At 35.8% G+C, this 12,962-nt stretch overlaps 1 protein-coding gene across 1 annotated transcript in view; it reads right to left on the bottom strand.

The window, feature by feature from the left end:
* Positions 1-215: 215 nt before the first annotated feature.
* DNAI1 (cytoplasmic dynein with WD40 domain) overlaps positions 216-12,962 on the bottom strand; it is a 32,680-nt gene continuing 19,933 nt past the window's right edge. The window contains exons 12-14 of the mRNA XM_035734257.2: positions 11,019-11,252; positions 9,291-9,342; positions 216-1,291 (exon numbers count right to left, since the gene is read on the bottom strand). Coding sequence (XP_035588997.2) covers positions 1,211-1,291; positions 9,291-9,342; positions 11,019-11,252 — 367 coding nt within the window. The 3' untranslated portion in view covers positions 216-1,210. The remainder of the gene's footprint in view (positions 1,292-9,290; positions 9,343-11,018; positions 11,253-12,962) is intronic.

Raw genomic sequence — 12,962 nt, 5'->3', positions numbered from 1 at the left:
ACTACAGTTTATTTAGCAGATGATTCGGACCAGACAGCAGAGAGGAAAAATGAATGAGCAAGCGAACTACGATTGTAGCAGTAGCAAGTAGTTGTAGTAGTAGTGAATGGGTGCAAATGTACGCATATTTATATATATATATATATATATATATATATATATATATATATATATATATATATATATATATATATATATATATATATATATAGGAAAATGGATGAGTCAGCGAATAGATTAAGCAGTTAATAATGAAGCTAGCAGAATGAATACATGCGTAGGCGCTAAACAATGTTCAAGCGTATGTGTTTCATACAAGCATAATAATAAAGATAGTACAACAAGTTGTTATATCATGGATGACTTTGTCCATTAAATAGGTCAACAAAAGACCTTGACTGAACTAAACTCAATTGCACGTGAGTCGCTATAACCCGATGAATATTAGGATACTAGTTAATGTTTTAACATCATCTTGTTTGCTGAGTTTTGATTAACCAACAGCTATATTCGATTTGAGTTCTACATGCCTTTTCCTTCGAAATTTTTGACTTTAAGAACTAATATTCTACATTATCTAAACTCAGGTCTCTGGTTTTCCAAAGATTACTTACTGGAGATTTTCATAGTCGTGGATTTAAACCACGTCAACTGTTTTAAAGTGTTAATGTAGATGTCGTTTTCCGCCAATGTATACTTATCCTTTGTTTGTATCTTTGTCGGTTTGATTTGCTAACGAGAAACCAGTACAAGTCAGTTATTGGATGCTTCAGCTTTAAGTGATCATCGAAGTCAACTAATTAGGAAACAGCGTGTTATATACGATTAAACGATGTGACACTATGCTACATTTCACTTGAGATTACATATTTACTAGGAATCAGCAGAACTCACTGAACTATGAATTTCTTCTTAGTTCCTTGATAAAAATTAATTTATTGTAGATTTGTACCAAAGTCATTCAATGCTTCATGTATAGACTTATTACAACGTGAATATTTAGCAAATCGATATTCTGCAAGCTATGTTCGCCCGCCATTGAAGTGTAACATAAATAAATCAACTGAAGTTCTGTGTACAAAGCAAATTTATGATATATCAGTAAACAATTCAGACTATTATTTTCCACTAAGTTTATGAATTCAATTTGTTACGTGAGAAATATTGGGTTTTTTTTCCATTCACTTATTATTATTCTTTATTGGCTATTTCAGCCAGCCAAAGATAAGATTTTATCCAACTTTTTAATTTCAACTTCTGGTCCTTTAACTTGTTCAGCACCTTTCTTTTCCTGGGGAAATTACGGAAAAATGAACATTCATTAATAAATAGAAGGTTGTTACTTCAATGTAATTAAAGTTTTCAAGTGTTGAATGAAAAACGTTGTATCATTTAACAAAACAATCATCAAGAGCTTACGTTATTTAATAGTTTTGGAAGTAATAAAAAATAATAATATATGGAATAAAGGTAAAAATTGGCAATTATAACTTGTAAAATTCGAAGGGAAGCTAAGACTATGGGAGAATAAGGGATTGAACATGACTCTTCTGTACACAGAGTTCAAGTTTGGAATGGTGAACTGCTATAGACTCGGCTATGTATAAGTTCATCATCCAAACTTTTTCTGAGCCAGTTCTTCTTACTTTGTAGAATATTTTGAATGCAGATTCGCCTGGTGCGGTGTGACCTGAATTGACCATATGTGTCGAGAACTGAGTTGTTGATTAATATGTATATCCCTTTAGATAACCATCCATAGTGGTAATCAGATATTCGTTTACAAAGTTTACCAGTTTACTTGCTCTTGTGAAGTACGTTACATTGGCTGTACAAAGCGCGCACTTGTTAAACGTATAATTTTTTTGCCATAACAGTCTTTTTGTTTTTGTTTGAACCAGTTAAAAGTTAATTCCATCGATTTATAATATTTTATTTTAGAACAATACATAGAAGACAACTATATTGTTTTGAAATTAGATCTTCATCAGTTTTTACTCTCCTATACAATAATATTTAATAATCTAATAGAAAACAATATTGTTCGCCTATATGTGTTCTTCTAATTCATAAAATGGGAATTTTCAATCTATTTTCTTTCATAAAAATTCATTTTGAATGTGTTAATATTATTTTGTATGACCTTAGTCTTGAGTAAAATCGAGTTAAATATTGTTAGTTGTCCAAATACTTCGATAAATAAGTATGAATTAAAATATTGGATAATTGAAATGAACTCACATAATTAATTGTAAATATCGCTCTAAATCATCTGTTTGTTGTTACAGTTACAGTATTAAGTCATTACTGAATATAATTTACAATACATAGTAACAAAAAATAACGGTGTATGTTCCATTACTTCTCCTGTGTTTTTTTTTTCTTCAGTTACCAATCAAAATGATTATACAAATATATCTATTTACACATGAAATTATAACTTTCACTTCCTCTTTGTAGATCACGTTATTTCAAAATAGAAAGGAATAATTATATGTATATCAACTGATTGCTAGATCATATATATATATATATATATATTCAATTGTCGAGTTAAATCCCAAAGTGGTTGAGGTAGTAAGAGTATAAGCAGTAATCGGAAAGATTAGGGTTTGAAGATGTTATTCAAGGAGTATATTACAGTGAAACAGATTTGGAAAGAAAATAAAGGGACATGAAAGATTCAGAAGATTAGAATTTATGAAAACACAAAGAGTGGATGCACCTGCGCCACTGCACGCTTGAGATATAACAAGTTTTAGCTTAGTTTTTATCACCATTATATACCAGCTAAAAATTTACATGGATACCTAAGAGTACTGGACAACTGATTCTCACCATCCTAGAATTACCAATCAAAATGTTTATATGTAGACTATCTCTCTAGATAAAGTAAATATCCTATTTACTTTCCCGATATTTTTTTTGCTGATCAATTGATCATAACAATAAACTCGGGAACTGGATATTGATTCCTAAATTTTTTTCATACCATAAAACGTTGATTCCTTCTAGATTAATTGATTATCACACTGGTTTTTGAAGTATCTAATTCTAGGACTGAATTATTGTATGGAATAATCGATAATCATGGTATATATCATCAGAGAACAATAATATCAGCTTCACGATCAATACTTTTCTATTTAAATTCATAATAATTATTTTTCACCAGTTAATTGGTGGAATGACATGTTTTTTGAAGAAATTTGACCTTTGATCTACTAAGAACATCCAGTTTATTAATGCTAATAACTAATGTACTTCATTATGGTTTTTCAAGTTATGATTCATTTGATTTATATAAGAGGAATAAGATACCCCATAAACTCAGATATCAGTAAGATATTTGAGTAAAATTCATAAGAAATAGAGATATAATAGTGTGATTACGAAGAATGCTTGTAGGTCAGGCCGGGGTTCTTGAAGTTGTTGCATTCTCTAAGCTGGATGGATTGGTTGTAAAGCATTTATTCCTCTCCTGAACAACAACATCAACAAGTATTTAGAGAGGAGTGACTTATTAGAATTTACCCACTGTTAATTAACATCCAGTTCCTTTGACTTGGAACTCGGTTGTTTTCTCTCCGGACCGTGCTGTTTTTAACCCTTTTTCTTATTAGGTGTTAGATTTTGTTCATTTCAATGTGTCTATTGATAGATATTTGATGAGAGTCCAAAGCTTCTACAAACTATGTAGCTTTCTTTATGTCCCCTCTACCCAATATCTCAATTTTTTCCGTAGTCAACAGATGTCCATATACAAAGATTAGTGAAGCAACGTTGTGTCATTTAACAGTCAACTGGTATTTATGTAGACGAAGAAGGAGGCCACTTTGTCTTAAATAGTGTTTGTCTCAATTGTTGCAATTTATCTCGTACATGAAGTTTGGCTTGTCTTCGTTTTTTATTGTGTCCTTCGTGTGGTAAAGTAATGTCAGTTATTTTGTTTACTTACGGACTACACATGTTTTCAATGGTATTAATCCGTTCATTATCTCACAGATGTTCTTCATGTGGCTTAAAACTATGTGATGTTTGTACGAACTAATGATTCATTTGTACTTGATGACTACTTGATTTCGAATTCTATTTACAATACGTTCATTCGTGCTCATATAGTTGTTCTTGGTTAAATTGCATTATTTCTGGGATTCCTAGTTTGTACTATGATTCAAATACTTCTAATTATCAAATATTTGCGCTAATTAATAATTACTTTGTGCACGGTTTCACTCCTGGTTTGAATTCCAAATACAATACGTCAGAGTGTGCTCACGTAGTTCTCTGTGATAGGAATAATGATATATACTTGACTATTAGTGTATGAATTAGACAGTTCTGGGAGTTATTAAATTCAGTCATTTCTGATTGCCACAATTGTGCATATTAGATAACTATATTTTAAACGTCCATCATCCTGGGTCGTCGTCGTTGAACAACTAACTTCTTCAAGTTAGCAGAAGTTTCGTGGATCGCGTATGCTATCTTTGGTTACCGTCTTAAACTTTTCACAAACTATCCATTTACTGGTCTATGTTCTTTATTGTGTATTTGATTGTCCGTTTGATAAACATTTCTTGATAAAATTTTGTGGGCAGCCATTTATCGGAAGCAAATTCATGAAATACTTTCTTTCATATCTCTATAAGACGGCGGTGCTGCAGTGTCTCTTTACTCTTTTGAGCAGTGCTTGTACAGATCTAAATTTGTGGTCTATTGTGCTATTGATGTTGTAACTGCGTATTTGATCGGAAGTGGTTAATTTTAGACAGTTGAGACGAGAAAAGACAACCAAGATACTAAACGGCTGTTTCATCCTTGTGCAGGACTCAACAGTGAACATCCGCGGTCCACAGAGCGAGACTCGAGTACAGGACCGTCGATCTTAGTTGATGGATATCCGTCCCACACACAGCACGGAGTTCAGTGAAGTTCAAACCATGTCTCGTGTGAGACAAATATCCACCACAGATAATGGATGAAGGGTTGGGCAAGATCATGGGTTAATTGACGTTAGACATCAACACTGTTGGGTGCCTGCTCAGTGGTTTAGATATTAAGCTCACACGAGACCTAAGGTCCAGAGTTCGAGTGTCGCATGGGGGATCGTGGATGCGGATTGTTGAGGAGTCCTATACTACTATACGACCGTCAGGTGCTTCTAGGTTTTCACTAGTGTTCTTGAGTAGGTCGACTCGTCAGTCAGTCAGTCAGCTACAACGTAGGACCAGTCACATATATGCATCGGTCCAAGTTGCCATACCTCATTAACACAACAAGATGGACACCGGATTCAAAAAAGTAGTTAATTCAGAGGTGGTAATATATAAAAGGAGGATTGCATATAAGGATATAGTACAAGAAGAAAGAGTTAGTTCATAGAAAGAGAGATATGAAGCGATTTTAATCTCTTAGTTTGAGGGAAGACAGAGAGTGTATACACCTACGCCATTGTGATCGGTTCTGAGTGATATCACCAAGAGTCTCCAACCATTGGTTACGATAGTCACGCGGACCCCAACCAAGTAGTCTGCATCTACCAACATGGCTCAGACTAGAAGTTAGTGACTTCAAGCACTGATGCCACGTTTTGGTTTGGCCGCCCCCAACTTTCTTCCAACCATCTCCAACACCGGTTAGCATTGCACGACGTGGTAATCAGTGTTCAGGCATACGTAATACGTGGCCCAACCATCTCAGTCGATGAAGATTAACAACCTCATCAACTGATTTACCATCATTCCCTAATACCCTGCGTTTAACCTCACTATTACTTACCCGGTGATCCCAGCAGACGCCAGCAATATTTCTAAGACATCTGTGGTCAAATACTAGTAGCTTACGAGTACCTTCTACTCCTAATGGCCACGTTTCGCAGCCGTAAAGTAAAACAGAACTAACTGCCGCGCAGTATACTCGTCCCTTAATTGATAGACGGATATCTCGCCTTCGCCATAGGTGACGTAGGTTGGCAAAAGCCAAGCGAGCTTTTCGAATGAGTGCTGAGATTTCGTCCGATACCAACCCATTAGGGCTGACCAGACTTCCAAGATAAGTGAAGTTGTCAACGTGTTCGACTACCTCACTCCACATCCTTAGTTCAGGTGTTGACTCAGGTCAGTCCTGAAGAAACAATTTGTATTTTGAGGGGGAGAAGTGCATTCCAAACATTCTGGCATTGTTGCTCAGTGCTACCAAAAGACTCTGCAGTTTACCAGTGTCTTCACCAAACAGGACTATGCCATCTGCGTATTCTAAGTCGATAAGTGAACCTCCTGGTAGGAGATCAATACCCGAGAATTCAGTCGACGAGAATGTTATTTCCATCAGTAGGTCTATGATGAAGTTAAAGAGAAATGGAGAAAGTGGACAGCCTTGACGGACACCACTTGAAGTTGCAAAAGTAGATGACAGTTCGCCGTAAGCTCTGATTCGACTGGTAGTGTTCGAGTAGAGAGCCTTCACAAGGTTTATGTATTTCTGAGGTACGCCTTTCAATGACAGACACTGCCACGGAATCTCGTGGTCTACGGAGTCAAATGCTGCTTTTAAGTCAAGAAAGACTACCATTGTCGGATGCCGATAAGTATGCCTGTGTTCTAGGAACTGACGAATGGTAAATATGTGGTCGATGCAGCCTCGGCCAGGTCTGAAGCCAGCTTTATTCTCTCGTGTTTGCAGTTCACGAGTCTTTGTTAAGCGTCTGACAATTATCGAGGCTAGTATTTTAGATACTATATTAGTTAAACTAATCCCTCTATGGTTGTCATAGGATGATTTTAACCCTCTCTTATATATTGGGACGATAAGTGATTGTGACCAGTCAGGTGGAATAACGTCTAACTCCCAGATCTTAGCTAAAATATTAGTCAACCTAATCGCTAAAATTGGACCACCATCCTTAAAGACCTCTGGAGCCAGTCCATCTGAACCAGCTGCCCTTCCTCGTTTCAGATTAACTATAGCATTTTGAACTTCTGCTAGAGTTGGGGGACCTACTTCAATGTTCCATTCACACTGTTTGGGAAGGGAGGGTGGTTGTAGAGTAGCTGAAGGCCAGCTGAACTGTCCCCTAAAATGTTCCGCCCATCGTTCTAAACGTCTGGACTGGGAGCAGATGAGAGTATCGTCTTTTTCCGAAATAGTCTGACTTACACTTGACTTATTAGTTCCAGTTTCTTTTATTAGTCTGTAGAGCTGTCTCGTGTTCCCTATAGCCACCACCTTTTCCATCTCTTTCGCTTTCGTTGCCCACCACTGCTCACGGTCGTTTCTTAGACTTTTTCTTAGCCTAGATCTGATTTGTTGTCGCTCTTCATCGTGTTCAGAGCCTGATGGGACGAGTTTGCGAGAATCCATCAGTGTGATAGACTTTGAAGAAATCCACTGGTTCTTTGTAACTCTGTGGTTTAAGTCACTAATATATTTCATTGCTGTTTCCACAGTTGTTTGTATAGCTTTCCAAGCAACATCTGGGTCAGCCTCGTTTTCAGAACTACCTAAGTGTGACCTCAGTTGTTCCTGGAACTTATTTTTGGTTTTCTCGTTACTCAACTCAGTTCTAATGGGTCTTTTTAATGTGGCTTTTTTGCGTCCAGTGAGGCGCAAGTAGATGCGTGCCCGTATGAGGGCGTGGTCGGAGTACAAGCAGGTACTCCAGAATAAGCGACAATCTTCTACCGACCCTCTCCAACAATGACTGATGGCAATATAGTCTATTTGAGTCCATCGTTGGTTTGGTGTAGGGGGTCGCCATGTTAGACGATGTCTCTTCTTATGCTTAAAATTTGTGTTTGCTAAAAATAAACGATTGTCTGAGCACAGTTGCAGCAGACGATCACCATTATCTGCTCGTTGTGCTGGAATACTAAAATACCCACCTAAATGCCTTTCTGTTTGGTTTAAACTACCTATCTGGGCAATAAAGTCACCTGCTACGAGTACTATGTCTGAACGTTAAGCTTTCTGAAGAAGTTCAGGTAGCTTTCTGTAAAATTCATCTTTCACTTCATCTGAGCTGCAGTCGGTGGGAGCGTAGACCGTTGTCGCTACCTTGACGCGGTGGTCGGGCTTGCTTGTCGTGATGAAGCAACTGAGCTATACTGGCTGGAACAACCGTTCCTCAAGGTCCTACCATGTCAGACAGGTCGGCTGAAGAGCGGTAAGACTAAAAGCAACAAACCCAATGTCCGAAGGCGAAGTCGTACTGCTGACTGTACAGAGGTGTGACAGCAGTAAGGTGTTTCCTTCAGACAACCAGCATGACGGCGATGCTGCCTTCCCACAAGGAGGGGTGGGATTAGAAAAGGTCGACCCTAAAAATGCACACCTCGCCTGATCCCATGGATATCCGTCTCCGGCGGTAAGATCTCAACAAGTACGGAGCTGACACGAAAATTACCCATAAAAAGGTTGTGTGTGACCAACTTCAAGCAGTTGTCCCCTGGGCACGGCGGTCACGCTCCCATGTCATCAAGACCACCTCTAATCCAATTTCCTTTTCAAGTACCTCCAGAAGACTCCTTCCACGGTGTGGGCAACCGGGAAGTGATAACCGCCCTCATGCCTCTAACAACACTCAGGACCACTGTATTCATAATTAACCTCCGTCTTCACCTCCTATTATTCCTCCTACATCGACTTTCACCTCTAAACTTCCTTTCTCGGTTTCCCCCTCAAGCGTCACCATAGCCAACGATTCTAGTGCTCAAAACACTGTCCCAGGTCTACTGAGACCTCACTCCAAACTACACATTGGAGCCTTCAACGTACGCACTCTATGTCAAATCGGTCAACAGGTCGACTCGTAATTTCAATTGTTAAAATTCTAATAACTCACCTCTTTTTAAAGTACTTGTTGATGTTGTTCAAAAAAAGTGAAAACTTAACAACCAATACATCTAGCTCAGAGATCACAACAGTTCCAAAAAAGATATGAATACTTTTAAAAATAATTAGATCTCCATCTGCAAATCTAAAGATCATCAAATCCTGTCCTTAAGCGATACAGAAGCACAGTCTGCTGAAAAATTAAAATTTAAGAAATAATCACTGAACAGTTTTTTATGTAACTTCAATTGTTGAGATCATGAGTTAATTGTAGCTAGACCACCATGGAAAACCTGGAAACACTGGACGGCCGTTTCGTCCTATTGTGGGACTCCTCAGTAGTGCGCACCCATATATCATGCGATTTACTTATAAAATGTCGATTTTTGATTGAAATTATGTTTAGATCATGAGATAATTAAGCGTACAATATTTCTGTAAATTTTGTTTATATTTACCTTTGGTAATTTGCGTAGATTTGGTGACAGCTTCAAGCTATTCACTTGACCACTAAAACAGAAGTAAAATGCATATTTAATGAGTCATATCTGATGAAGAAATTGACAGCTATTTATGTGTGTAACTGTCCATATGTTTGCATATATTTTTAAGTTTTAATGTAAAGGTCACTATATATATAAGGATTTAGACAAGATATCATTGAGCAGCTAAGATAATCCACTGATACTATAAGTGTTTAATCATTCACTCAACAATTTAGTGAACCCCTGAACCATATAAATTAGTGTAACTATAATCAGGATTAACAATTCAACCTACCGATTATTAATGTGGTAATGTTTAAACTCAAATTCTGCTGACGGCTCTGTTTACTTCCAGGTTAATTCTCCACTACATACTTGTTTTTTCTAAGCTCTTAGAGAATTAGAGTTACAGTAGTATAATTACGGTATTTCAAACTTTCATTAAGATTCTACTGATTAAGGTCTAACATACTAGTAAGTAGCATAAAAATAAAGTTCATCCGGTCTGCGCATATGATTTATTTCGATGAAGAACTCACAAGTTCTGTTTCTAAGTTCTGGAAACATGATCGTTAGCACATATTTGACATGCGTATAATGAAAAAAAGGTTTTATTATTATATTTACAACTATTAAAAGCCAAGCGACACTATGGATCTAGTTTGAAATCTTTCATCTGCTCATAAACTCTACTTTAATCTGAGTAAAACCTACTGCTATCATAATCATATCATCAAGCAGCTTATTTATCAGGATTCAATGGTTCAGTTTTTTAAACTTTTTTTTTTATCTTTTTTTCGTCTAAGTAGTTTTTATAAGCACTCATCTTCTGTCCCAATCTCATTAATTCTACAAGTCCAATAGTCGCGAGAAACGTCAGTGCATCATATATAGTGAACTAACTTGTGATCACCGGCTGACGTAACATTGGCTAAATACAGATCAATTTGTTATCATTGTATTTAGTTTGATACAGATTCTGTCGCGTAATAATATTACACTTTAAATGCTCATTTAATTTTTATTGCTTTCTGATCCAAATTATACCTTTTAAGTTAACTAGAATATTTCAATGAATCATACTGAAAGTGTTTGCCATAATAATGAAAGTTATTATCTATTAACTCAATAGTATTAGGTTTTAGACCTAAGGTTTCTCGACTTACTAACAAGTGAACTCATATCACTTGTCAGTTGCAACCCGTCACCAATGGCTACCTGGAATTTTGATGAAAATGATGTTCTTGTGTGGTTTGAAATTTACGTCAACCAGCTTCCTAGTTTGAGACACTCTGAATGAATTTTCTTTATCATGGCTGACTTTCTGTAGGACTGAGATGTTCACATTTATCACTGGGTAGTAACCAATATAATTTTTCTATAGCTTTTAGTTTTGGGCGAATTGTATCTACCAGGTTGCACTAGTTTAAGTGATTTGGCTTTACGTACACCATGTTCAATATGATGGTGGTCACTGATATTTGACCACTCAATGAAGGAGTTAAACTTCACTGCGAATTTTCAAAGCCAGTAAGATTAATAATTAAATAGTCATTAGCATCATTGGTATTTCTTTAAAATCAACTCATACGGTGAACCTAACAATTCTGGTAACTATTCATGTAGATTTTTTGACAGTTATTTTGACATGTAGATTGATAAATGAAGTTGATGTTGGACAGTAAACAAATTATTACTTACTGATCATCACCAACAATAATTATATTATATTTTGAATTAAATGCAATATGCGTCAATTTTGTATTCTTTTTTGTTACCACTAATTGATTACATAATGGTTCATATTTGTTAATTGAAATATCATAAACATGTACACGCCCATCAGCTGTAACTGCTGCAAATACAGTAGATGAATAAGGTGCCCATGCAACATCACCTACTGGTGAGCCTAAATCAAAGGTAAACATTGGAGTACTGCGTGTGTACGTTTGTAAATAAATGCAAGAAAGGGAAGGGGATAAAAGAGAACAGAAAAACAAGAAAGCTCAGAAGAAATCAAAATGTTCATGCATATCAAATATCTTAAATTAGAAATAAACATCATTATAGACAATATAAATACATGTTCCTCAAGTCGCAACAACGATCAATAATTAGGGAATTATTTGTTTCTACAAAACTTCTAACTTTCGTTATTTAGTAGTGGATTTTACTATGAATTTACGAGTTGTGCTTAGATCAAGTACTTTTCATATTTCTAGCTACTAATACGTGTGGTTTTAGCAGTCCGAATAGTTCTAGTTAACTACAGATTGTATTCTTCAGACGGATACAGTTTTAGATAAACTTCAAATAAGAGAGTTGCATACTGCTGTTGGTCAGACATACAAATTCCTGGCACATTGATAGTGAGAAATTAGTTAAAGTTAAATGAGTTTTAAAATATTTCGTATAGTATAAATTCGTCGGTTAAACTATCTCTAATAGTTCAGTGGTCAATGCAAACTGTAATATGTGAACAAACTTGTGACTATTTTGTCATATATTTCGAAAACTTTAATATATTTAATGCGATCAGTTATTCATTCAACTATCTTGATTTTAAAATTGTATTGAGTGAATGCTTTTATAGTGTAGTAGCAGTATAATAACACTAATTTACCATCAAACATTTTTTTTAGTTATTTCGATACTATAAACTTCAGGAGTTTTCTCAGAACACTATGTCAATCACTAAAAACAGACAGTAAATATCAGTCAGGCTATTGGGACATTTTTGCTATAATTCATTTAATAATATGAAAGAATATGCGTGAGAAACTGCTTTAGAGTACGTTTTCTTTTTAAGTTTTCATTCATAATCCAACCAACTACAATACAGTTCAATTGGCTATTTTTTACAGGAATTGGGAATAGTTAATAAGATCAAACAATCACTACTATGTTTAGATTATACCAATTTCGAAATCCAGTTGAAGTTAGACATTAACACCGTTGGATGCCGGCTTAATGGTCTAGTGGTTAAGTGCTCACGTGCGAGACCAGTAGTTTCTGGGTTCGGACCCCGCGAGGCGGGGTCGTTGATGCGCACTGCCGAGAAGTCCAACAAGGGGAAGAAACGGTCGTCCAGTGCTTCTAGGTTTTCCATAGTGGTCTAGCTCCAGTTGACTCATGATCTCAACAATTGAAATCCATTTTATTATCTGCAATACTTATTGGTAATCAAATTACGTGTGGAACATTATAATCTCTTATGACAAGGTTCACATATCATATTACCAAACTCATTCACTTACAAAGCCTGTTATTACAGTTGGTAATAAATTGGGGAGAATGATATTTGAGACATACATCAATAACAATGACACCAAACTTTTCCTTAATAAACCCCTGCATTTTATATCTGTTAGCTTATTCCCAAGGTAAATAATATATACTTACATAAAATAGTTTAAAATACGAAATGGGATTTAATCAGATTGTTATAGAACTTTACCCTTTAATGAAAGAGGATCCTGTGATGAACAATGCATTTTCATGAATATTTAAAATCATTTGCCTATTTTCAAAGTATTTCTGAAAGCTTGTGTTTGATTTACAGTTTTTTAGGATTATACCTACATACTACTATGGAATATCAACTTTACAAAATGCTGATTCTGTTAGAAAACTAGAGTTAGCACA

The sequence above is a fragment of the Schistosoma haematobium genome, chromosome 2 (assembly GCF_000699445.3).
Source record: "Schistosoma haematobium chromosome 2, whole genome shotgun sequence".
NCBI lineage: Eukaryota > Metazoa > Platyhelminthes > Trematoda > Strigeidida > Schistosomatidae > Schistosoma > Schistosoma haematobium.
This window is presented reverse-complemented; position numbering and strand designations above follow the sequence as displayed.